At 35.3% G+C, this 26,191-nt stretch overlaps 1 protein-coding gene across 3 annotated transcripts in view; it reads right to left on the reverse strand.

The window, feature by feature from the left end:
- LRRC7 (leucine rich repeat containing 7) overlaps positions 1-26,191 on the reverse strand; it is a 552,677-nt gene that overhangs the window by 9,039 nt on the left and 517,447 nt on the right. For all 3 annotated transcript variants that reach the window (XM_077954325.1, XM_028832544.2, XM_028832526.2), the window contains 2 exons: positions 23,562-23,654; positions 7,574-7,648 (listed from right to left, as the gene is read on the reverse strand). In XM_077954325.1, the coding sequence (XP_077810451.1) occupies positions 7,574-7,648; positions 23,562-23,654 (168 nt within the window). The remainder of the gene's footprint in view (positions 1-7,573; positions 7,649-23,561; positions 23,655-26,191) is intronic.

Raw genomic sequence — 26,191 nt, forward strand, 5'->3', positions numbered from 1 at the left:
CACATAGTTTTCAAACCTATTTCTGGTTCCTTTCTAATCCAATTGTATTAAACGAAATCTTACTCTTCAATGTATTATATCATTATAAGCAATTATTTACCTAAACATTAAAAGTTATGTGATTATTCCTCCATAGTCCCCCACCCCCAATGTCTCTGGTGCTTTTGATTTTCAACCACAAATAAGATAAACTATAGAAATGTGGAACTTACTTGGCCTTGTTGGGAAATGCTTTAGTACAATTTTCAAATACTTTATTTCTTTAAGGGTTCAACACTTCATTTTAACCATAAACAACTTCTCATTCTTTAGGGGTTTTATTTTTGGAGGTTTTTTTTGAGAAATTTTTAAAAACTCAGAAACTGAACATTAACCCTTTCTTAATGATTTATGGTAATAATTGTGAACATCAACACTCTCTTGGACACAGCCATGGCCCCGTTAGTTTGTTTCTATAACAAACATTTCCCAAAGTGTGTTGTGTGGAAGTAGTTAATTGATGCTTTGGTAAAGAGGACTGTATAGTTAAACATGTTGAAACATATATCTGTAAGATTTCTTAGAGTTCTTAGCCTATTTAGTACAGTGTAAAGTCCTGAAACAAGGGATAGAGTATGAAGTGATTACGAAACTTAGTTCACCATGAACTCTTTTTTTTTTCAAAGATATGTCAAAAAATGTCATTGAGAAAAACTGTTCCATACTGAAAGTACAAAACGTTCTTTTAAAAGCCAGAAACAAGATTTTAGGAGTACAATCTGCTGTACTTTTAAAATCTTGTTTCTGGCTTTTAAAAGAAGTTGTTCTCTTCTATTTCTGGCTTTTAAAAGAAGTTTCTCTCTTACTGCAGAGTGAAGCTGTTGGCTATGACTTCTTGCTTCTGGCAATGAGCCTGGAGCCAAAGGCTTTCACCTTGGTGGTCTGGACAACTAGATAAAAGACTCCCAGGTATGATATAAATCCTCTCTTATGAGTAAAAGGAATGAAATGTAGTGCATGGACTTTGTGACATTAATTATGGCTCCTCAGAAGCACTTTGTTTTCTAGCTTATGTTTTTGTTTCTTATAGCTCTGGCTGTGGAATAAGTGAGCTTTACCTAAGTAAGAAAATTCTCTCAGCAAGCTAATCACACCTACTGGTCATTAACAGAGCCATCAGATTTCCATTCAGACAAGGAAGCATTGATTCAGTGTTTGTATATATATCTGTGTACAACAGATCCACCCATACACAGACATTTCATTTAGACTTCTCTTTGGGGAGTCTGAACTTACCTCTCCCATTCTGAGCCTTGAATGCCATATCCTGCTTGCTGTCTCTCCCTACCGCCATCCTGAGCCTCACTCCAACTCATCACCATGCTTGAAATTCTCCCAGTCCATGAAAAAACTTATTAAAATCCCAGGGTTTCCTTTCTTCATGACTCTAACACGAGTCTGGGGTCTTCTTCCCCAATATTCTCTCCTTTATACTCCATACTCACCCTTTCTAGCATAAACATCTTACCCCTTCCCCTGAAAACTCATGTCAGTCTAGCCCACAGGTATTTGTCCTCCTCCTTCTTTTCTCTCTGTTAATCCTGGAGGAACTTCTGCTCCACCAGGAATAAACTCCCTTCTTTTGACTCCCCCTACAACCAGAGATCTCCATGATCCCCAGTGCACCCTGCCACAAAGGTCTCCTCTCCCACTCCCTCACTGATTCACTGGAGGAGCTAAGAAGAGGAGGGTCTTACATCTTGTATTTTTGTCTGAGAGTGGCCATCCTCTCTGCATCCCAGGATACACATTTTTATATTAATTACTCGATTCCGTTAACACAGCTACAATATTTATTAGATACATCACAAAATGAAGTACTTTATTAGTTTCCTAATGAGTGCATACATTCACTTTGTCTCCCTAGCTATTAGCTCCCTTAGGACACATGACTTCCCTTCTACCTATTAAGGGGCTTCTAATGATATTTCCTTATAAGACACTAATCAGGATGTGGAGTGAAGTTGTCACTGTGGTATAGAACAGAGCAATGATAATAGGTCTAACGGGCATCAAACCCCACGATTTTGGCCAAGATAAGATGCTCTGAGCCAAATGACTTACCAAAAACTAACTTTAAAAAAGTAAAAAAAGTGCAATAATGACTCTGCTAATAGTCCAAGTATTTGTTGATAGACATTGTTGACAGTAGTTTCTTGAACTGTCTATATGAATTGTAGGGCCAAGATTCTTTCTAAGACAAGGAAAAAGAAAAAATCTGGCTTGTTTGAATTATTATCTCATTGATTATTCTCTTTTAGCATCTTGAAATAGAGCCGTAGACAAAGAGTATGTTTTGATTGCAAACTCCAAAACCCTTAAAATGATGATAAGGTAAAAGAGACTATAAAATTATCTTCAATTAAGTACCTTATTTATATACCTCATATTAGAAAAATCTGTTTTGGTTATTGGCAAAATCTGGATGTCGTTAACTAATTCTCTATAAATTATTTCTCTTCTCTTGCCAAAATTAGGCTTATGTATGGAGATGGGGGTGGGTAAATGAAGAGGAGAGGGTTTGGCTTCCCTGATAGAGCAGGACATACTTGCAAGTGAGTTTTAGGTTACAACTGTGAATCATGTTGTTAACTATCAGGTACAGTATATATATATTTTCCAGTCTATTCATCTTTTCAACAGAGTAACTATAATTACTAGATTTTCTGTATTCATATATATTTTGAATTATAAAATTTATGAGGAATTAGACTGAATTTTTTAGCTGAAAAGAACATTAGAAAAAAGAAACTATGATGATAAATTGACAAAACTGTCATTTCAAATATTGGCAAATTCAAAAGGCTCACTCTGACATATTTTTATATTCCATATGCTTTCAGTTTTTTCTCTTACTGTTATATAATTGAAGTTAGCAGAAGGTGAGTCTATGAAGGGTCAGTTGCTCTTTCCATATGCCACACTGTCTTAGGGTAATTACAATGTGTCTATTCTGGGAAAACGAATAGTACAACAGAAAAATGATGCGAATATGTTTTAATTAACATCATCCCTTATTGCACACATCTTCATGTAATTCAAATAACATCCTCATAATATCACAGCAGAAGAAGAAAAGAGTGGATGGTATAAAGAGTAATAGAGAAAGAAAGAGATCTAATAAATTCTGGGTTTGGGAAGAGGGATTAGGAAAGGTGCATCTCTTGTGCTCTCTCATATATCTTTTGCTATTTGCTATTGGGTTAGATTAAACCCCAAAAGTACTGACACTTAGGGAGGGCCATTCTTTTCTTTTTTCCCTTCTTTTACTTCGATTCTTTAGGTCGAACATTGCCACTGAGCTTTGTAAATAAATTCGCTCCACTGAAAACACACGATTCTGACCTTTTAAGTGATAGATAACCCAATGTTATGAAACAATTTTTCCCCAGCATTCTTTAAGCTAAGAGACAATAGTATTATAAATAGATGAATATATAGCTTGCCTTCTTAGCATCTGATGTTGCAAACAATTTCATTTTAGAATTAGTCATTCTCGTTTCTTTCTTTCAGAAAGTATAATTGGCCATGTGTACTTTTTAACTAGTATGAATGAAACTGTAAATATATAATTTGATTAAAGTCCATGTACTTTTTTCTTTATTGAAAATGGCTTTGGTTTTATGGGACTAGGTACAAGTGAGTTCTATGACAAAACTAAAATGTCACATCCTTGCTGGTCATTTGTGGAGAGGAAACATCTTGGGTGCAGCTTTTCTGCAGTATTCTTGGCTGAAAATTTCTTGCTACTTCTTGCATGAGGAATCCATTTCCTTGCATTTTGCTGTATTTTTACCTCTCCGGGATTAGAAATACTGAACCCTCATAACCCTCATGTCCTCACATATAATTCTAGAATTTCATAGCCAGAAAAGAGCATTCTAATACCTTGCAAGTAGACACTAATGTTTTTATTTTTATTTTTTATTTTTTTGAGACAGATTCTCACTCTGTCACTAAGCCTGGAGTGCAGTGGCATAATCACAGCTCACTGCAGCCTCCAACTCCTGGGCTCAAGTACTTCTCCCACCTCAGCCTCCCGAGTAGTTGGTATTACAGGTGCTTGCCACTGCACCTGGTTAATTTTTAATTTTCTGTAGAGACGAAGTCTCACTGTGCTGCCAAGCCTGGTCTTAAACTTCTGGCTTCAAGCCATCCTACTGCCTCTGCCTCTCAAAGTGGTGGGGTTACAGGCGTGAGCCATCGTGTCTGGTCTGACACTAACCTATGTTTCCATCTGCAAGATATACTGTGTATAATTTTGTTATAATACTTATGTATACATTTCTGAATTCTAGCAGAAGGGAAAAATCTTTATTTTGCTTCTGTCATGGAGGAAGGAACTCTGTAACATTGGCTCAAGCTATAGCATACTTCTCTACCCAGCCTCACATTCTAGTAGGTAAGAGATCTGAGATTAATTGGCTATATTTTTTTCCAGACTCTAAGATTTAAAATAATTTCTTTGAAATTCAGTGGAGAAAAAAATTAGCCATTTCCTTTGCTAATGAGCAGCATTTACCAAATGTTAAGAGAGTTACGTTGTTAGTTTAAGTTTATTCTCAGCTGTTTTTCACTGCAATTCATACAATTTTCAAAGAGTTGAATTTGTGAGCTGGGAGGGACTTCAGACATATAAACAGCAGTTCATTTTACACATAATGAATCTGAGGCCCATAGACATGATGTAAAATATCTAAGATCAAAGAACTAGTTAGGCTATCCAAAAATATAGAACTTCCATAATAAAGTGGTAAAGGAAAATTTTAGATTATTATATGTGTGGTTGTTATTGTTTCTCAGCTCTAGCTCAAAAGACCAACTGCTGTTTGCATCTTCTGCCTGCATAGAATGGACTCAGGCCTGCTGGGTGGTATTTCTATTGTGACACTGGCACAGGCCGAAGTAGCTTAAACTCTTTTCAGAGAACTATCATTTTTGAAAACTTGAGTAGCTGATTGTGATCTTGTTAATTAGTTTAAAACATTTCCGAGAGGCCTGGCGCAGTGGTTCAGGCCTATAATCCCAGCACTTTGGGAGGCCAAGGTGGGCAGATCACCTGAGGTTGCAAGTTCGAGACCAGCCTGACCAACATGGAGAAACCCTGTCTCTACTAAAAATACAAAAATTAGCTGGGTGTGGTGGCGCATTCCTGTAATCCCAGCTACTCGGGAGGCTGAGGCAGGAGAATCGCTTGAAACTGGGAGGCGGAGGTTGTGGTGAGCCAAGATGGTGCCATTGCACTCCAGCCTGGGCAATAAGAGTGAAACGCCATCTCAAAAAACAAACAACAACAACAACAAAACAAAACAAACAACAACAACAACAAACAACAAAAATTTCTGAGAATGAAATGTTAAAGCAATCTTAGGATTTCTACTTTTCTAGGACTTTCTGAGAGAACGCAGTACATTGGAGATAGAAGATCTCCTTGGAGCTGACTTGAGGGGATCCTTGCATTGTTTAACTGTGTTTGTATAGTTGATCTAAGGTTTCTTTTTTACATGTCTGTTGCGGGAAGTCAGGGACCCTGAATGGAGGGACCGGCTGAAGTCATGGCAGAAGAACATAAATTGTGAAGATTTCATGGACATTTATTAGTTCCCCAAATTAATACTTTTATAATTTCTTACACCTGTCTTTACTGCAATCTCTGAACATAAATTTTGAAGAGTTCCTGGACACTTATCACTTCCCCAATCAATATCCTTGTGATTTCCTATGCCTGTCTTTACTTCAATTTCTTAATTCTGTTATCTTCGTAAGCTGAGGAGGATGTATGTCGCCTCAGGACCCTGTGATGATTGCATTAACTGCACAAATTGTTTGTAGAGCATGTGTGTTTGAACAATATGAAATTTGGGCACCTTGAAAAAAGAACAGGATAACTAACAGCAATCTTCAGGGAACAAGGGAGATAAGACTTGGCGTCTGACTGCCGGTGAGCCGCACGGAACAGAGCCATATTTCTCTTTTTTCAAAGGCAAATAGGAGAAATATCGCTGAATTCTTTTTCTCAGCAAGGAACATCCCCGAGAAAGAGAATGCGCCCCTGAGGGTACGCCTATGAACGGCCCCCATGGGGGCAGTGTCTTTTATGGTCGAAGCCAAAGGGATGAAATAAGCCCTGGTCTCCTGTAGCACCCCTAGGCTTATTAGGATGAGGAAATTCCCGCCTAATAAATTTTGGTCAGACAGGTTGTCTGCTCTCAAACCCTGTCTCCTGATAAGATGTTATCAATGAACAATGCATGCCCGAAACTTCATTATCAATTTTAATTTCACCCTGTCCTGTGATCTCTGTGACCCACACCCTATTCGTTCACTCCCTCCCCTTTTGAAAATCGCTAATAAAAACTTGCTGGTTTTACGGCTCGGAGAGCATCACAGAACCTGCTGACATGTGATGTCTCCCCCGGACACCCAGCTTTAAAGTTTCTCTGTCTTATACTCTTTTCCTTTATTTTTCAAACCAGCCGCGATACTTAGGGAAATAGAAAAGAACCCACGTTAAATATCGGGGGTGGGGTTTTCTTCCAATATGTTGATGTGAGGTTCCTTTTTCACATGTCAACTGTGTTTGTATAACTGATCTAAGGTTCCTTTTTCACATGTCCTGTCTTCTCAGTGAATCTAAATCTTCAATATATTATGTTGAGCCATTTCATAATTGTTGCACATGATCAAATATCAGCAGTATCAAGTAGTTCCACCTATTTATATAATGGGAAATTTCTGGGGTTCTGAGTCAAAATACTGAATCTTAAATATGTTGATAATGCTTAAGAGCTTTTCCTTGGAATGTAGAAAATGATTATGTACCTCTTATATAGGAAGTGAATTAATGAGCTGCAAATCACTGATAAGAAACAAAGCAAAAAAATTAAAGACAATGAATTCAGAGACAAGGACAAAAAAAGCCAAATAAATGAGGTTATGTAAAGTATTTGCTTAACTCTTTATTGGGGTGAATCTTTTCTGATATGCCAGAGCTTTAAGTTAGTGAAAGTCATTTTCCATCACACAATGCATTTTAAAAAGTCACCTTATATACAGCTAAACTTTTGTTTATCTAAGCAGGGGGAGTAGAATGATGTATTATGTATTTCATAGCATTCAAACAGTAATAAGCCTGTGGCTGAGAAACTAAATATGGACCAGTTCCTTCTCCCTCATGAAAGTCACACACATACTGTGTTTGGGCATTTACTCTTACTTGATAACTATGCATAGATTCACATATATACATATATTATATATATATTTCTTATATTATCAAGTAATTTCATTCAGTTCAACAAAAATATGCAAAACATCTGTCATGTGCCAAGTACTGTGTAAGGTGCTAGGGATATAGGATTTGTCAGACTGAATTGTTTTTGACTTGACTTTCAGCCCCAAAACAATAAAGACAAATAAGCAATGTAAGAAGGACTTATTTTCAGTCATGTAATTCAAATCATTTAACGTGGTAACATGGTTACATATCTGTTTCAGTATTGGCATTTGCATGCATTTCTTTTTTCTGCCTTACCTGAAGGATCTTATCACCAGGCTGCAGTAGGTTTGATGCTGGCCCATCAGGCTGAACCCTAGTAACAAAGATACCCTATAAGTCAGAAGTAACAGAGGTTAGGATTCTATTACCAAGAACCAGGCCTACTTAAACAAATCTTCATGCACATAGAAAACAGTGAAAACAGATTCAGAAACAGTTTATGTGTGTAGGCTTCAAAGATTATTATAGTATTTTAAGCAAGGCAGCACTCTCCAAGCCAGGTTTAAGAGAAGCAACATTTTTGCTTGCAAAAAGAAGCTTATCTTGTTTTGAAAGTGCAATTATGATTTATAAATTGATCTCATGGCATATTCTTAATGACTTTTTTCTTAAATCATTTGAAATGTGATGTTGAACCATTTTTTGTATAAATTCTGAATTTGTCTTAAGTTATTCTTCTTAAATATGTCTCCATTAAAGGCAGTTGAAGGTATTTGAAAAAGTATCTTCTATTTGATAGTTCATTGTATACTTTAAAACTTTTACTAGAATTATATATACATTCGGGTTTATTTTAATGCATATTATTTCATATGTTACTGAGAATTTTAATATAAAATGCATATGAACAAATTAAATATAAGCAAACTGGACATGCATTTTAAATAAAGTTTATGACTATATGGTTATAAAATCCCTAAATTGATTAATGCAGTTTATAAGAAAGTCAAATTAATTTTGTTGACCATGTATAGAAAGAAAACATATATTGAATGTCTACCACATGCTAGGCCTGGATGGTTCATGATATAGAGATAGACAGAATATAGTTTCTGACTTTAATGAGCTCACAGTCTAGTGGAGGAGAAGTCAAGAAAACCAATAATTATAAACTTTGTGACAAGTGTTATAATAGAGGTATAATGGATTGTAAAAATATGTTGCACCTAGCTTATATTTGTGTGTTAGGTCTTCCAAGAGGAGAAAATACCTGATAGCTGAATAACAAAGAATATGCAAAAGTCATCCACACAGGTAAGGGGAAGAAGGATATTGCAGAGAGAAGGCACAGCACATCAGTGAGTGTGCCTGTTATATCTGGGAAATTGCAAGTGGTTCTGCTATGGCTGGAGTGCTGATGGAAGGGTGGTAGTGGATGGGGCTGGATGGGGCTGGGAGTGCAGCAGAGGATCAGGCCAAAAAGTAGGTTAGGGCAAGATTAAGATGGCCTTTCATAAACCTTCTTACCAATTTCAGGTGCTACTGAAAGATTTTAAACATGATGGTGATAAGATTTCAATTGACATCCAAAGAATGAACTGATGAATGGATAAACAAAATGTGGTTATATCTATATAATGAAATATTATTTGGCAATAAAATGGAATAAAGTATGGAAACATGCTACAACATAGAAGAAAACATTATGAAAACATTATGCTCAGTGAAAGAAACAAGTCACAAAAGGCCAACTATCATATAATTCCATTTATGTGAAATGACAAGAATAGGCAAATGCATAGAAACAGAGAGCAGATTAGCATTTGCCAGTAGCTGGGGAGTAACTGTTAACATGTACAGAGTTTCTTTTTGTACATAATAAAAATGTTCTGAAATTAGATAATCATGATGGTTGCACAACTCTGAACACATAAAAATCACTTAATTGTACACTTTAAAAGGGTGAATTTTGTAGTATATCAATTATATTTCAATATAGCTGTTAATAGTTTTCTATTCCTAAGCATTATTAATAAAATAGAAGACAATATTTTGTTATTCTTGCCTGTTATTTAGAAAAGCATGTTATTTGCTGATCTGTAAACATGACTCACTTAAACTCATAACTTTGTGTGTGTGTATATGTGTGTGTATGTGTAAATGGTTTAACAGACAGACCCAAACTAAAATATTTCTACTTGTGTTTTCACTTGGTTTTTCAGAAGTTTGTGAAACCTATTAATGTAAGACTTTTGAATGATTTTTATCTTTCATATTTTAATCTGTTTTCCTTCTTATTTAGAGATGAAACTACAGATAGGCATCAAAATTTCTAGAACACTGTATAACTTTTAACCAAGTAATTAGCCTTCTAGGACTTAAAAGGATATAACTGGACAAATATGCAATACACATATGCTAATATGTCCATAATAGTATTATTTGTAATAACAAAAATTACAAACCATACCTAACAGTCTAATAACAGGGTATTGATTAAAGAAATTATAGTAAATCCATACAGTAGAATGATACGTGGTCACTAAAAGTGAAGTCCTAAATGGCTGAGGTAGAAGTACACAAATGTTTAATGAAACAAGCAAGTTATAAAACATTGTGTGTGGTGGGATGCTATTTTTGCTGAAATGTGTTTTTATATATATTTGTGTGGAAAAATATCTGCAAGGATATCTTCTAAACATTAACAGTGGTAATAAAGGGTAATGGGACATCAGATTTTTTTTCTGTTTTCTTATTTGTGTTTTCCTATTTTTCTACAATGATTACGCACTACTTATAAGATTAAGAAAATAAAACAAACTTAAATAATTTGGGTTAATGGTGGCACTCTTAGGAGTGATGCATTAACAACATTGGCCAATTCAGTTGTACAAATGGTCAATTCAAAAGAAAAAAGAAAACTAGTTGTTTGAAAAAAAGAGTTCAATAAGGCTCAATGATTCATCCACCAGGCCAGTGAATGGCACTAGTTGTGACAACAAATATAACACCCATGGTTCTTTCCACACTGGGCAAATAGCTCTCATGTTCCATCATTTGAAGAGACTATATATACAATCAGTTCCCCTGGTAGCCCCTCCTTTACTACTGGGGTCTCTGTACAATAGGCAGAATGACTCAGTTGCCCAAAATAAGCCACTACATCTCTGATCGCTGGAAGTGAAGTTGTTTTGACTATTATTTTATCTCAGCAGTCAAAATGTCTGCTACCCAGTTAATTTTGATTGCCTTTCTTTAGCTCATTGTACAGGAACAGTTTTAGTAATGTTTGTATGAATCCAGTTCATAGAAGTTGAATTATAGCCATCATATCTGCAATGCTTGGAGGAACTACCAACAGTCCACACCTGAACTGCTGAAAGAATACAAATGTGGTGTCTGTGGCAGGTTTAATTTCACTGATCACATAGTTCTGGAGGATTCAACCTCTGTTCTGAAGACTTGCTTTGCTTACTCTTATGGTGGCCTGAGTCTTCCAAAGCATGTATTGCTTTTTTCCGAAAGCTTTATTACTTCACTTTATTACGTCTTTTCAATCAATAAACTTTATCAACTAAGAAATTGGTCCTGCCCATTGGTATAGTTTCCTTTTTTCCATATATATCCTATCAGCCAGCATACTGCCACATTAATCCAAACAGAAAGCAATGACTGCTCCATTTGATCACGGTTTTTGGCATTCACTATTTGTGGAGGTGGAATGTTTCCCAAGACTGCCTGCAAAGGTCAGTGCCCTAATTTTTAACTGCATTTAGGCATATAAACGTTGCTATATGAAAGAGACCAGATAAATCTAAACCCATTTTGTGGTCTCTTTTATGATGAATATTGATGAGAAATGTGAAAATGCTGACCCTGCTTTGAAAAAGCTCATTGTAGCAACGTGTCACCCTTTTAACAACTCATTTTATCCTGAGATTTTAAAGAATACTTTGGCACTGTTGACAGAGTTTGGTGGGAAATAATCAGTCTGTTTGTATTCTAAAAATTAGAAACAATAACTTCCTACTGTTTGGTGAAAAGTTATCTCCTAACTTCCAAACAATAACAAGCCAACTTGTGTGTATCAAATATCCAAATAATGGCATCTTATAAATCTTTCAACTCTGCTAGCAAGATCTTAAATGTGTTCAGTTTCTTATAACATTTGGCAGAATGCTAAATGAAGGACAAATTATGATGCAATACATTTAAAACTAGCTATGTAATGTACTAATGTAAGTCAAAATGAAAAATTATAATAGTTTATTATTGCATAGCTTTATCATAAAACTTTATCATAAAACTGCTGTTATATAATAACCCATAAAACTAGAGCTAAAAGTAGCAGCAACTTTAATTTCAAGTTTAATTTACATACCATGAAGCATTCTCTCTGCTTCTGTCAAGTCCCAGAGGAAGGGAATCAATAACTCTTTTTCCAAGAGGCAATATGTATTAGTTTTCTACTGTTGCTGTAACAAAGTACCATAAATCTAGTGACTTAAACCTTCACCAATTTATAATTTTACTGTTCTGTAGGTTAGAAGTTCAACATAGGTCTCACTGGGCTAAAATAAAAGTTTTGGTATGGCTGGCTGCATTCTTTTCTGGAAACTTCAGGGGGAGAATCCATTTCTCTGCCTTATGTAGCTTCTAGGAAATGTCCACATTCCTTGGCTCACGATCCCATTCTTCCATCTTCAAAGCCAGCAATGGTGAATCTCTCTGACCATTTTTCTGCTGTCACATCTTCCTCTGACTGCAGCTAGGAAAGATTCTCCATTTTTAAGGCCCATGTGATTACACTGGGCCCATCTGAATAATCTAGGGTAATCTTCTCATTTTAAGGTCCTTAACTTCATCACATCTGCAAAGTCCTGTCTGCCATGTAATGTAACATATTCACAGTTCTGATAATTAGAGAATTAGGATTTTTTTTTTTTTTTTTTTTTTTTTTTTTTTTTTTTGAGACAGGGTTTCACTCTGCCGCCCAGGCTGGAGTGCAGTGGCATGATCATGGCTCAATGCAGCCTTTGCCTCCTGGGTTCAGGTGATCCTCCCACCTCAGCTTCCTGAGTAGCTGCGACTACAGGCATGTGCCACCACACCTGGCTAATTTTTATATTTTTAGTAGAGACAGGGTTTTGCCATGTTGCCCAGGCTGGTCTTGAACTCCTAAACTCAAGTGGTTCACCCATCCTGGCCTCCCAAAGTCCTGGAATTACAGGCATGAGCCATTGTGTCCAGCCTAGGATGTTTTTGAGAAGCCATTTTTTTCTATCTACCACACTGCAAGTAGTGGTCAAGAGTATAGCTCTTGAGTTTACCTGTCTGTGTTCACCATTTACAATTGGTGACCTTGGGCAAGTTAATATCTATGGACTTAACTTTTCGTCATCACTACAATGGGTTAATAAATGGTACATACTTTACAGAATTGTTAGATGAAGTGACTGAGTACAGATAAAATAGAACAATGGATGACACTCAGTCTAGCATCAATAAATGTTACTTTAATTATCAAAAGTCTGAAACTCTGCCAGCCATGGTGGCTCACTCCCTTAGACCCAGCACTTTGGAAGGCTATGGTAGGCATATTGCTTGAGCCCAGGAATTTGAGACCACCCTGGGCAAAATGGTGCGACCCCGTCTCTATTTTTACTTTTTTAAAAAAGTCTGAAACTCAATCTACAACTCAAGGTCTTTAATCCAGCAAAGCCCACATTGAGAGTTTCTGAGTCTCCAACTATACCAGATTTATTGGCAGAAAAAATTATTTTCCTCTCTGTTTAGAGTATATTGAAAGGCCAATATTTGCCATCTTTCCTTTGAATTCCTAACAAATAAGGGGACATTGGCATCTCTAAGGGGATGGGAAGGGGCTGGAAAGTTCCTCCTGCCTCACCTGTGGTTCCCTGGTTGTGACTCACAGTGATAATGGCTCCAATTACTGTTCACTCCTAGTAGTGGACATGGGTCCCATCTGGAGGGCTTTCTAAACGATTTTTTATTAACTTTCAGGGACCACTTCCTTTAGTAGCTCCAAGTCAGGAGTCTCAACCCTTTATAGTAACGGCTAATAGAATCCACTGTAGTTAGTGGCTTGTGGCGTCTTTAAATGGGTTTTTCTTATGTCTCTCATCTCAGGTTCTTTAGTGACTTGAAAGCACAATGGCTTTCCCTCAGGACCACCTCTAGAGGGTATCTCACAACAGAGCAATATGGTAGGTACTGCAAACTCCTTTCAAAAGAATGGAAATCTTTGCTCTTCTCAGACACCAGCATTTGGACGTGTTTGAGACAGGCACAGATCCTGTGGATTCATGCATCACAGAGGGACTCCTCTAGGTTTGAACCAAAGTTAATCTAGAGAGGGCTAGCGGGATGTACCACATAGGCATGATCTGTTGCCATTTCCTATTTCCACCTCATTTTAAAACTATCAATAGTCTTTATATAAGTCGTAATGACTATTTCAGAAGTACTCATAATGTGCTTATAAAACGTTTTGCTTTTCACAAGTAATTTTGGAAAAGGATAAGTTTGGGAGGCTTCTTGCATTGTTAAGATCTGACCTTGCCTTACTGGTTACCTAGCCTCTACATCTCTGGACATAAACCTTAAAGGACTTAGAAAGCTAGTTTACAAGTCCAACATTTAACATTCTAAGTTTAGAGGAGAAAGGAACTTTATATGGCTTTTTAATGATGAAGGTGAACGATTGTGACAGTCCAGCTATTGTAAACGTAGACACCAAAATAGAACTTGTCTTAAGGGACCTACGACTTCAACATATGAAATATGCTTTTCCTTAAAATTCTGAAAAGTCTTGGCTCTAGCTGATGCTGAGAAATTGGTTTCTAGAAGACCATATCTCAAGTAAAAATTATATACAACTATAATTCAGAACATATTAGTTAAAAATAGCATATAGTATTTCATGCTTTCATATAACTATGAAAGTTCAAAGAGTGTTTCTAGAGGCAAAAGTGACTCATGAAAACAGCAAACAGAGCCATAGATTCAATAGCCATAGATTCAATTTTTAGGGGGAACCTTTTTTTTTCCCTAAAAAGTAGCAAATATTAATTTTCTTTCATAATGTGGGCAGTGTTAATATTGAAGCTATATTGTGGCTTGTAGAAGCAACATTAGATATACATCAGAGCCTATATTTACTTAGTCCCTATGATTATTAGAACACTTGAAATATCAAGGATAAAGGTATTATCAATAGTGCTCCTCTCCATGAATCAAAAGTGTGATGACAAAGTATTTTAAGGTTAATTGCTACGCATCAAGTTTTAGGCTTTGAATAATTTGATACCTTAGCAACTGATAAATTCATATGCATCAAGAGATTTATTCTATGGCCATTAGAAGCTAAGAGGGAGGAGAAGTGAGGGAAGAAGAGAGAAAGAGGGAGAGAGAAAGAAAAGGAGACTGACAGCTGAATATGATGCTTCCATGAATAGCTGCACTTAGCTCACAAAACAGTTAAGTGTAAAATCCATAAAAGATGAACAGAAAGGAGAACTGCTTTAGAAACAGAAAATTTGAGGTAGAGATACAAGTAAAAATTCTGCAACTTACTAAAGTCTTCTAAAAATTTAACAAAAATTTTATGCATGGAAAGGAATTTCAGTTTCATTAATTTGTAAAAAAGTAAATATTACAATGGAAATCACTTGGTTGTATTTGTAAAAAAATTTATTAATAATGCATTGGAGCAACAAAGAGACTAGTGCAACCCAAAGAAATGGACTATGGGATCACAAATCACTTAGTGGCAAGATAATGAAATGTAATATTCTAGCAAAATAAATACACGTTGTTTGGTCTTTGGACTTGCATCATTCTTTTAGGTCATTCTAAAAGTTTGTTTAGTAGCATATATATGAGCGTCAAGATGACACTCTTCAGACCTGTTAAAAGCAACCAAAAATAAGCAATTTATTCCTGTTTCTCTAAGATTGCTTTTAGAAATGATATATTAGTACTAGAATATTTTTTATAGTTTGATACTGATAATTGTGGGCTGTTCTTTTTTAGAGAATTTGAACGTAAGTGCTAAAATTGTGTTTGGTTTTGGTTACTTCACAATTATGTTTTAACTTTTATTAATTGCTTAGTATTTCTACTATTGTTTAACAATTAAACACGTCGGGGATGTCTGTCTATTGTGACTGAAAGTGCATTTGCATCCTGTTTATTTCTTAGTGAAATTGTTGAATTTTCTTTGACTTGCTTGTCATATGTTCTTTTAAAAGTCAATAATCATTTTCATTCACTTACAACCCTTCTGGATTTCTGGATTCTTAGGAAAAAATAAAAGAACTATTTACCATTTATTTTATTTTATAAATCCTTTAAAGCCTGTATTTAATACGGGACCCCAACTTGTGGTGAATATGTGAATTGCTAAGATTTGTACAGTTTGCTGATCCAGTCAGAGCCCCTAATGGCTTTTCCTCTCAGCTTCACAAATAACATAAAATAGTAAAAATGATTAAAAACAGGAGTGGGAAATGTAAGAGGCTGTGGATTCTTCTTTTTAGCTATTCTTAAAATAGTATTGACAATCAGGTTTCTGATTATAATTCCTGAAGGCTCCCTCAAAGCCCCTCTGGTTGTATAATTTTTTGACACTATCTGCACTATTTTAAAATCATGAATTGAAAAGTAAAGAATTCAGTGAAACTTTCTTTAACTAATTCTGCTAAAATAAGGTTTTTGAAGTGAAAAATTGTTTTGTTGTAAGCTATATTCAGTCAAACTGATTCTTATAGGTTTAATATGGTTTTATTCAATGGCTAATGCATCATTTTATGGTCAGAACATGCTAGAACATTTCTTAGACATGGCTCAGGAAGTCAAAAAGGCTGGGGGCAAGTGCCAGAAGACACTACAGCTGTGAATTCTTGATATGATGACTAACAAAGTGGCTGTTAGGCCAAGGCTGTGCATAGGTGGTGTAGAGTAGAACAAAAGGGGTGGGGGAATCATATTTAGTCTCGATATTTATATAATTATTTAAAAATTTTACAGTGCTGATATTTTCATTCATTTCCTATGTGTTTTTAAAAAGGTGTAGGTTAAAGAAAAAGGATATTGTAGTTGTACACATCTGAGACTAAGAGTGCATTTAAAGGAGGATAATTATGCCACACACAGTAAAAGCATTGAGACTGCCTGTGGCTGATGGATGAAGCGGTAGCAGTTCACACTCAGCAAAACCAGCAAAGATTTAGAAGTTAAAGTCATTCTTGATTCTCTCTTTGTCTGTCTGGCCACTCTCATTTTATGGTCCAGAGATGAATACCTTCAGGGAACTGAAGCCACCTCAGCTAATGCCACCACCTCAGCTGAAGCTACTCCAGCAAGTGCAAGTCATACAAAACTTGAACATATCATGGGTCTTTTTCTTCAGTGTAGGAATAAGCAAAGGTTCCCAAGTCTAGGTACTCCATTAAGTTAAGTCATTCTGAGTCAAGGTAGAAACATTCGTTGACAGAGAGGACAAAGGGAACATCTGATTTTTTTTTTTCTCTCTTTCAACAGAGAACTCAGTATACCTCAATAAACAAAAAATGACAAATAAATACATATGACTTTTCTTTAATCATTTTAATGTTTAATTCTACCCTAGAGAGGTTGCTTGTTTTCTATCAGTGAATGTCCTCAGGGGTTAAGTGATAGTCCTTTTTAATGGAAATGTGGTTTGTGCATGGCGATGGGTTTATTCAACACGATTTTTAAATATAGGAAGCAGTTTTCTTTTCCATTGTACTTAGAATCAGATACTTAGACTATGTATAACTATACTATTTATATTGTAAAGCTAATGAATAATTAAATAAATGCATAGGCCAAGCGCGGTGGCTCACGCCTGTAATCCCTGCACTTTGGGAGGCCGAGGCGGGCGGATCGCCTGAGGTCAGGAGTTCAAGACCAGCCTGCCCAACATGGTGAAACGCCGTCTCTACTAAAATACAAAAATTTGCTGGGTGTGGTGGCGGGTGCCTGTAGTCCCAGCTACTCGGGAGGCTGAGGTGGGAGAATCGCTTGAACCCTGGAGGCAGAGGTTGCAGTGAGCCGAGATCACGTCACTACACTCCAGCCTGAGTGACAAGAGCAAGACTCTGTCTCAAAAAAAAAAAAAAAAAAGTGCATATATGTGTACTTTGGTACCTATTCAGTAATCCTAAACTACTATTACTTACTATTTAACTCTGGATTTATTGGTTATTCTTTTTAGTAATTATGTAAGATCTTATTGATAAGCTAATTTTAAGTGCTTTCATATTTTGATTAAAAATGTTTAGGTTTCCAAAGTACACATACATGCATTTATTTAATTGTTCATTACCTCTACACTGATACTTTTAAATGACCTTACTTTTTCACATTTATGCCCCAGTGAACGTTTCCTGAAGAATTAATGATATTTATTTGCTTTCATAAGCTGAAATTCATGTCTCCTTTCTATTATAATGTCTAGATACCGACATTTTTTCAATTGGCTAAAGCACGCTACCATGCCTTTTAAAGAAAGCTTGATATAAGTCGTCACACCTGTAGGAATACTATTTGTAGGAGACTGTGAAGACTACATTTCATTCCTACCAATGTTTCTGAATAGATCTTGGACTTTTTACTCCAACATTAAGACAATGAACTGAAAGGTGAAAATTCATTTTTTATTAAAGAAAGAATTCATCTCACTTTTAATGTCCTCAAATAACCTAGTGGCATTCTGAACCTCAAATTGCAATGTGACTAAGATGCAGCTGAAGTAATCAGTTATGTTTATAAAATAATTTATGCTTGAAATTTATTTTTAAAAATCATTTTATATATAAAATAAAATCTGTTTCAGCCCCTTCCTAAATTTAGTCTGAAGTACTAAAACAATTTGATCTCCTGAATTTTATTTTCATATAATGCATAAATTTTTTGAAATTACTTTGCCTTACATAATCACTTGAAGTAGAATTAAGGATGTGACACATATATAAATTATATTACCTACAAAATGAATTTAGAAACATATACAATAAATTGTATTTGTCTAGTAGCTGCACAAAGTTAAATATGCTAAAAGTAGTTTAATATTTATGTAGTAAATATACATCTTGCGCTATATGGAGTTTTAAACAAATATGTTTGCTATTCTCGTTTTTTATATCCATGGAGAAAACCTGACAGGAAATAGGCATATGGTATGTACCTTTTCTATGAGTGAAAAACATATCTTTAGCAAGCTTTTGTTTATGGATCACCCAATGTCATGAAGTTGAGCAAAACTGGAACATTATTCTTGCGCATTTTCGAACTTGCCATTGCCCCACGTGCCTCTGAATATTGTTATCCTTGGGTAAAAGTATTAAACAAAAGCTTCAATTCTGCATGTCTGAGGGTCCTTCTTTTCTTAATATTAATCATGTAAAAACTTTTATTTGATGTAATATACATATCTACACAAAAAAGATGGAGTGAAAAGATGGAGTGAAAAGTCCTGTTGCAGGCTGTTTGGGCATCTGGAGGCAATAATTTAAATGTAATGTAAATAATTTTTAGTAATTTAATCTGAAATTCTAGGACATTTACTTAGAGTTGATTGGTGATAATAGTTTACATTTTCTATGCTCCTAATATTCTTTCGATGTCTTGGAATTTGACCTGTACCATAAGTAAATTAAGGCATTTAAGAAAAAACATGAATTTGTTTTTTTCTATGATTTCTGTGGCTACATTTAGATGGCCCAACTTAGTGGAAATATGGATGAGCTCTCTGGCATCTGTTGAGCTTAGGCACTTATGACTATTCTCCACATAAATGGTGGACCGTGGAGGATAACTGATTCTCTGGCCCCAATGCCCCAGTATGTATATTTGCTGCTGTCAGGTCCTTTGAGGATGGGCTGAATCCATAAAACAGCTTTCATCTTGATACTATGAGTAGATAATCGTTCATGTGACTGTTCAGTGCAACACCTTTACACCATATAGGGAAAGGGGCTATGAGTCTTTTTTAATGTCTTTAAGATCCAGGAGCTTAGTTCCTCTTCCCGCAGATGGAGCAAGGAAGAATATGAATCCCTGAATGATGAGTTTTGTGAATGCATCATTAAAAATTATCTTGTTTGCAGAGTCCTGGGTTGCCTTATAAAATAGTACAACAGCATGGCATCAGTTATCTATTAATGCAGTTTCCTCTTTCTAACAATATCCTGTGGAAATTATACTGGTAAATTCCTTAAATTTTGCAATGAGAAATTATTATTTTATGAGTGCTTACATACAAGCAAAGAGTATTGTGGCTTGCTCCATTGGCAGAATCACCACTGTAATGATACCTTAGTCCACAAGTTATATAATTGCTGAGCAATCTTCTCTGTACAATATGCTCCTAATTATCTAGGTTCAATAGAGAATACATGCTGACTCCCAAGGACTTGTTGAAGCAAATATCTAGACTATGACTAATTAGAGGGCTCTGTAATACTCTCAATATTAGAATATCATATTAGACTCAACTCTACAGGGTATAAATTTGTCATGTGGTTCTTCTACTAAGTGACATTTGCAGATAGAGGCATGTATTATAATGCTTATTAAGGAAAGCATTTGGAGTCAGCTCAATTTTGTTTCAAATCTTGTCTGCCACAGATCAGCTAAATGACCTTGGGCAAGTTAATTAACCCCTCTGGGCCTCAGTAAAATGGGGAATAATAATACTACTCAATTAACAGAAACTGTTATGGAGATCACATAAATTCATCAATTCATATATATAAAGAGCGTAATACAGTGCCCAGCATGTTGTATATACTCAATAAAAGGCTATTATTTTTATTGCTTTACTATCAGATTTATTGGCTCAAAATCTTTCATCTTTCTGCACATCTTGACAATTTGACAGTGATGTTTCTTTATTGTAATAAAACAGATAATGGCTATCATACACTTCTTTGAGAGGACAGAGGCAACTAATTTCCATCCAGTGTTCTACTGCTTTCTCTTTCCAAGTATGTAAAAGCAGTTTCTGCTTGACAGTGAACACTGACATAATGAGTTCTATGGTGACTGGACTGGTGTTTTTAACTACTAAACGTTGTTTTGACAATATCAACTGCAGGGCTAATTGTGCTCTACCCCTTTAACTGGAGGAGAAAATATTTGATCAAGACTACCTTGGATCTTGAAGGGTAGTTAAGTTTGCTAGATGAGATGCTGTTCTAAATGCTCAGTCTGGTAAAAATATTCCGTCATATTTGGCTTAATCCTGATTCCTCCATAAAGCCCCAGTTAACTTTTGGGCTGCCTTAAGTGTTTTTCTGCAATAATCTCACACTACCCCAGAACTTAGATCAGAACGTCTGCCAGACCGAACAATACAGTTCCCTTTTGCCTCAGCTGCAGCTCTCAGCTTTTTGAGATGACTGTTTCAGTCTTTCCCTGTCTGGCTGTAATAATTTTGGATGCTGTCTCACACTGGTCCTTGACATTTCCCTGAAACTAATTTCCATCAACAATAATGAAGAGAACGGAACAAATGTATTAATTAACTTCAGTACAGAAAGTCCTCAGTACCTCTAAGACATTCAGACATTCTTGGATACTTTTTTGAGCAGCAAAACATTCAAACATCCATGAGCAGTAAGGAAAATAATATAGTGTATTTCTGAGAATATTCCTAATCAATGACTTATTTATTTGAAGAGAGTATGTATCATATTAAAGTTTAAACTTTTGCATGAGTAGACTCCTTACAAGTCTACCTCAGACTCAGGCAGTATTTGTTGAATTTAAACATCTGTTTAACTTGGCTCCTCTTACTTCCAGCTGTAAATCAGCCATTTCATGAAAAACCAATTTGTTTCTCTACATTTTCATTTTCTTAGTGTTTAATATTTTTGGGTAGGTTCAGGCACTAGGTTTTACTCTAAATTTTATGCAACACTTTCAGAATAGGGCACTAGGGCTAAAAAAAGAAAAACACACAACTGAATTTCCAACAGATTAATCCCTTTCCTTGTGAGTGGACTAAATTCTTACATAAATTGTCAGTCAGTGTCTTTAGATCCTCTGAACACTTAACCAAAGTGTACCCATATGTTTGGCATGCCACCAAAACTGCTCAATAAATGGAAGGCAGTATTGAGATTCTTCTGTAGATTTGGAACTCCTAGTTGCTCCCACCTATTTTATAATAATAGAGATTTACTTTTCAGATTATGAATGATTTTAGAGTGTAATCAGCCAAAGAAAAGTGCTTTTGAGGAGAAATCTTTCAATGGAAACATTATACAATTCAAGTGCTTTATCTGTTACATTTAACCAAAAGAGCAAATTATAAGATCATAGACATAGTTCAGTCTCACTAGAGTCATCAGAATCTTACAAATGAGGAATGAAATGAATAGCTATAAAGTGTTCATATTCATCATAGTGGAAGAATTGCAGGCAATGATTTGAAAGCCTCAGATCTAGTCTCTTTCAGTTGCAAAGAGCAGAAATGCAACAGTATTCTGACATTTTGACTATTTAACAATCTATTCATCCTTAATTTAAAAATATTTTTTATCCTGTACCTTCCAAAATTATAGTGAAAAGATTTATATGCTGGTGAGAAAGAACAGAAAAATATGTCTTGAATTTCAACTATCTTAAGTATCATAAGGTTATTAACTTTTCATTGAAAGAATTTATGAAAGAGATGTAAAATGAAAGACAAAAATAGGAGTCAAGATAAATAAGACATAATGATTTGAGGTTTTAAAAAATGCTATAATGTTTCTGATAATTTTGAACTTTTATGCTTAAGATATATTAAAATTTATTAAAATTAAGCAGTTGGTCTAAGCCATGAATATTTTAATTGTAATAAATCAATAGTATCCTCAACATCATTTCAAAATGGAAATATAGTAGTTACTTAGGAACAGATGTTTCCAACTGGCATTCCCCTAATTATAAGATTGCCTCATATACATTCCTTTTATATGAGTAGCTGCTCCAGCCTGTTGACCAAAGGAGCTCTCCTCCATGGTCACTGGAGATTTTCCTCTGGTCTCTTCCTTCCTAATGTATATAATCGTGCGAACAATTCTTCCTTTTGGACCATCCTCTTCTCCTGACCTTCTCCAAAAAGGAAAGGAAGAAGGGTAGGAAGAGTGTAAGAAACAAGATCACTGGGAACAAGAGGAGGAAAATGTGGTGTTAAAGGCTCTGTTTCAGGCTACAGAAAGCTCCAGAGTAACAGCATCTTGGTTTTTCAGAAGTAGGTCTCATAATCAGAAATTAATCTGTAGGTTTTTATAATTGTGATGAGTTGAGAGGGTGTGGACTAGCTTGTAACTCAAAGGTAAGTACAGAGCGTGTGGAGGTTTTATTCATATTTAATTTTTGTCTTTCTTCATCATCCTAAAGTTTTATGGGGTCACTTAATGCAATTTGATGAGGTCAAAAGTAGATAGCTTCAATTATCATTGAATAATTACTAATTGATTCAAAGCTGAGAGTATTAAACACTGATGGTAGCAGGGCAGGTTCTATAGCTCCAGGTAAACATTTAAAAAATAAAAAATCAAATGGTTCACATCAGCGTCAGGCAGGTCACATGTGAGCAAGGGCAACATCTTGAATGTCCAGGAAATGGCTGAGGTTAGAGTTGGCGTGCCTTAATTCCACAGTTTGACAAGCAGGGGTAAGTATGAGAGGAGGACCTAATTCTTCTGCTAATGTTAACTGATTTTCTAATAGAAAATTTGTTTTCTGTGGTTTCTCAATTCTACAGTTCTATTAGCAAAATTCTTTATATGCTTGATGAATTGAAGAGATGGCAGTCAGCTTGCCTTTGCATTGAATTACTACATAGTCATTAGTATTCTGTCAATATCATTCTGCTATTGTGAGAAAACAGTTTCCTAAATAAGTGACTTACAAGTTAACCTTTGGAAACAACTTGTAAGAAACTGCCTATATACCTTTAATTACAAATATAGACAACTGTGAAGCCAAAAATAAAAACAAAACACAAAGCCTTCCTACAAAAATACAAAAAAACCTCTGCCTTTTAAGTAGAATGTTTAGAGACTTTTCCCTTTATTCTTAGTATGTGTCAAGTGCTGCAGTAAATTCTTTTATCCCTGTGCTGAAAAAATTTCTAATTGGCTTCAGAGTTAGCTAGCTCATGAAAACACAGCAAAAACCCTTGAACTTTTTTCTAACCTTTGTTACGGTAGTAGATAGTATTTTTCTAATTAAAATTGTCAACAAGATACTCATTTCTTACCTTGTCAGAAGGTTTGAATGGATTTCCTTGTCCACTAATTCCACCACTGATACTAAATCCAAGGCCAGGATTCTTTTCTATTCTCACACAAAACTGTGTAAAAAAGATATAAAAAGGTAAGTAAATAGCTATCAAAACTAAATATTTTCAAATAACTGTATTTCAGTAGAAAATATTCACATTTCACGTGATTTCTTAGGGTTAGCCTATGTTGACTTGATACACAAAAGGCAATATAAACTTTGACAAAGGTTTAATGCTTCTATATGCATCAGTTATGATGGAAACTAGCTTGAAATTACCTGGGCAAGAATATATTGGCAAGTACTTATTTGTTACCATGTACAGGACTAACTTTTGATTAGCCATTTTTAAAAATTAAAAGTCTTATAAACACTTAAAATACTATGCATTATCTTAGCTATAGACCATAAATGCACATGTATTCAGGTTGATTAGAAAGACTGTCTGAATAAGTGAAACAAAATTTTAAAATGTAGAGTGAGAGAAAATACGGCTATTTAAATAAATTGTGCCTGCTTTGTAGTGGAGTAGAATAATTCATCTCCTTGTTAGATAATTCTTTGTTTAGGAATATTAGATCTTTCAGTTTGAGAAAGTAGCTACAGCTTGTGTGAGGGTGAAGAAAAGGAAAAATGAAATGCTCAGTGGAGAGCTTCAAGTCTAGCAGCAGCTCCTGGAGTAGGAGTTAGGAACCTTAGAAGAAAGACGAGAACAGTGTGATGAGGTCTAGTTAAAGAAAGAGGTCAACAATATGGAGACATTGCTAGGGAAAGAGAATGGCCAATACGCAACACAAGGGCAAACGTCCTAATGTTCTGTGTTATATTCCCTCCCCAACATCACAAATCATCAATAAAAGTCTATTAAACATGAAAGTCTTTTGCTTTATAGTAGTATAGGGCAATGATGGCATTAGGAGTAGGGTCTGCCTTGGGATAAGGCTGTAGTAAAAATGATAGCAATAATAGAAGTTAATAAAAAGAGTGTAGATTAAGAACTCAGCAGAAATGACATCAGTGCCAGGGATGACCTAGAGAAACTCTAACAAACCTAAGAATTCCTGGAGACCCTGAGCAGCAGATGTGTGTGTGGGCTATGGTAAAAATGTTGGTTCTCCAGGTAAAGTGGGACAGAGTGATCCCAGATAATTGAAAGATTTTGTACCAAGAGGCAGTATACATTGGTTACATAAAGAAAAAACACTTTGTAACTTTATTATGTGTTATTTATTTATTTATTTTAGTGACAAGGTCTTACTCTGTCACCCAGGCTGTAGTGCAGTGTTGCAATCAGTTCACTGCAGCCTTGGACTCCTGGGCTCAAAGGATCCTCCTGCCTCAGCCTCCCAGCTAGCTGAGACTTACAGGTGTATGCCACCATGCCTGAATAATTTTAGTTTGTTTCTTTTTCTAGAAATAGAGTCTTGCTGTGTTGCCCAGGCTAGTCTCGAACTCCTGTCCTCAAGTGATTCTCCCACCTTGGCCTCCCAAAGCACTGGGATCACAGGTGTGAGCCACTGTGCCCAGCTCTTTTACAACTTTTAAGTACAGAGTAAGTATTAGGTGAACCAAGTGTTACCAAAGGTTAGCAGGCAAAAGATTAATAAAGAGTTAAGAAAAAAAATAAGATGACATACTTTGGCATATATTTTGTATTTACGTAACTACATACTGGAAAAGTTCTTAAACGTGATTGTAAACATTTGCTTCTTAAGTAGCACATTTTTACCCCCAGCATTCTTGCTTAGCCTATTAATTTGCTTATGGCAAATGTAAATGCCCAAAATACTCTTTACATTTTGATTGTGAATCTATCTTCAATCCCTACCTCTTAGTTCAAGGCAAACTGAGTCCTATTTCTGACTTAATTAGCACATACTGTCACTGGAACCTGGATCAATTAGGTTTGTCTGTTTAATAATCCTATACTTAATTCATTGTCATATTTCATAATAGTAAATATAATGTTTAACTATTAGATAGTTCACTTGCAATACAAGATGAAAAACCTGGATGAAAACCTATGACTAATGTGATCTTTATGTAGTCATTAATGAATAGTTTCTAAATTATGAGTAAAACTATAAGTACTGTCCCTTATTTTAAAGATGTTTAGTTATAACTTTTCCTTCAATTCAGCTAGATTTGTTAAAACTAGTTATCATAGGTACTAGAATTTACAGTTTATAATACTTTGTATTTTTATATTGATCATAGTTTATGAATAGTTTATGAATATAAACTTACAATAGCCTGATGTAGCTGAAAGAAATATTGTAGCTTTATTCAGTATGCTAGTTGATCTCTTTGTTATTATTTATTAATTAGAAAATGAGAAGAAAGCAACCAATATGATGAAATCATTTTTCTTTTGTGTTTTTCCACGTTTTTATGCATTTCCAATTACATTATTTAAAATTGAGGTTGTATCTTTCTAGTGTGAATATTTCATATTGCCACAACATAATATGTAGAAGGTATATGCACTTCTGGCTTTCTCCAGGCCACTATAAAACTCAAAGGAAACAAATATAACAGGTTTAATTTACAAAGTAAATTGCTGAGAGTAGTTTCCAGTTGTTCTCTTTCAAGGTAGTGACTATATCT

The sequence above is a fragment of the Macaca mulatta genome, chromosome 1 (assembly GCF_049350105.2).
Source record: "Macaca mulatta isolate MMU2019108-1 chromosome 1, T2T-MMU8v2.0, whole genome shotgun sequence".
Classification (NCBI taxonomy): Eukaryota; Metazoa; Chordata; class Mammalia; order Primates; family Cercopithecidae; genus Macaca; species Macaca mulatta.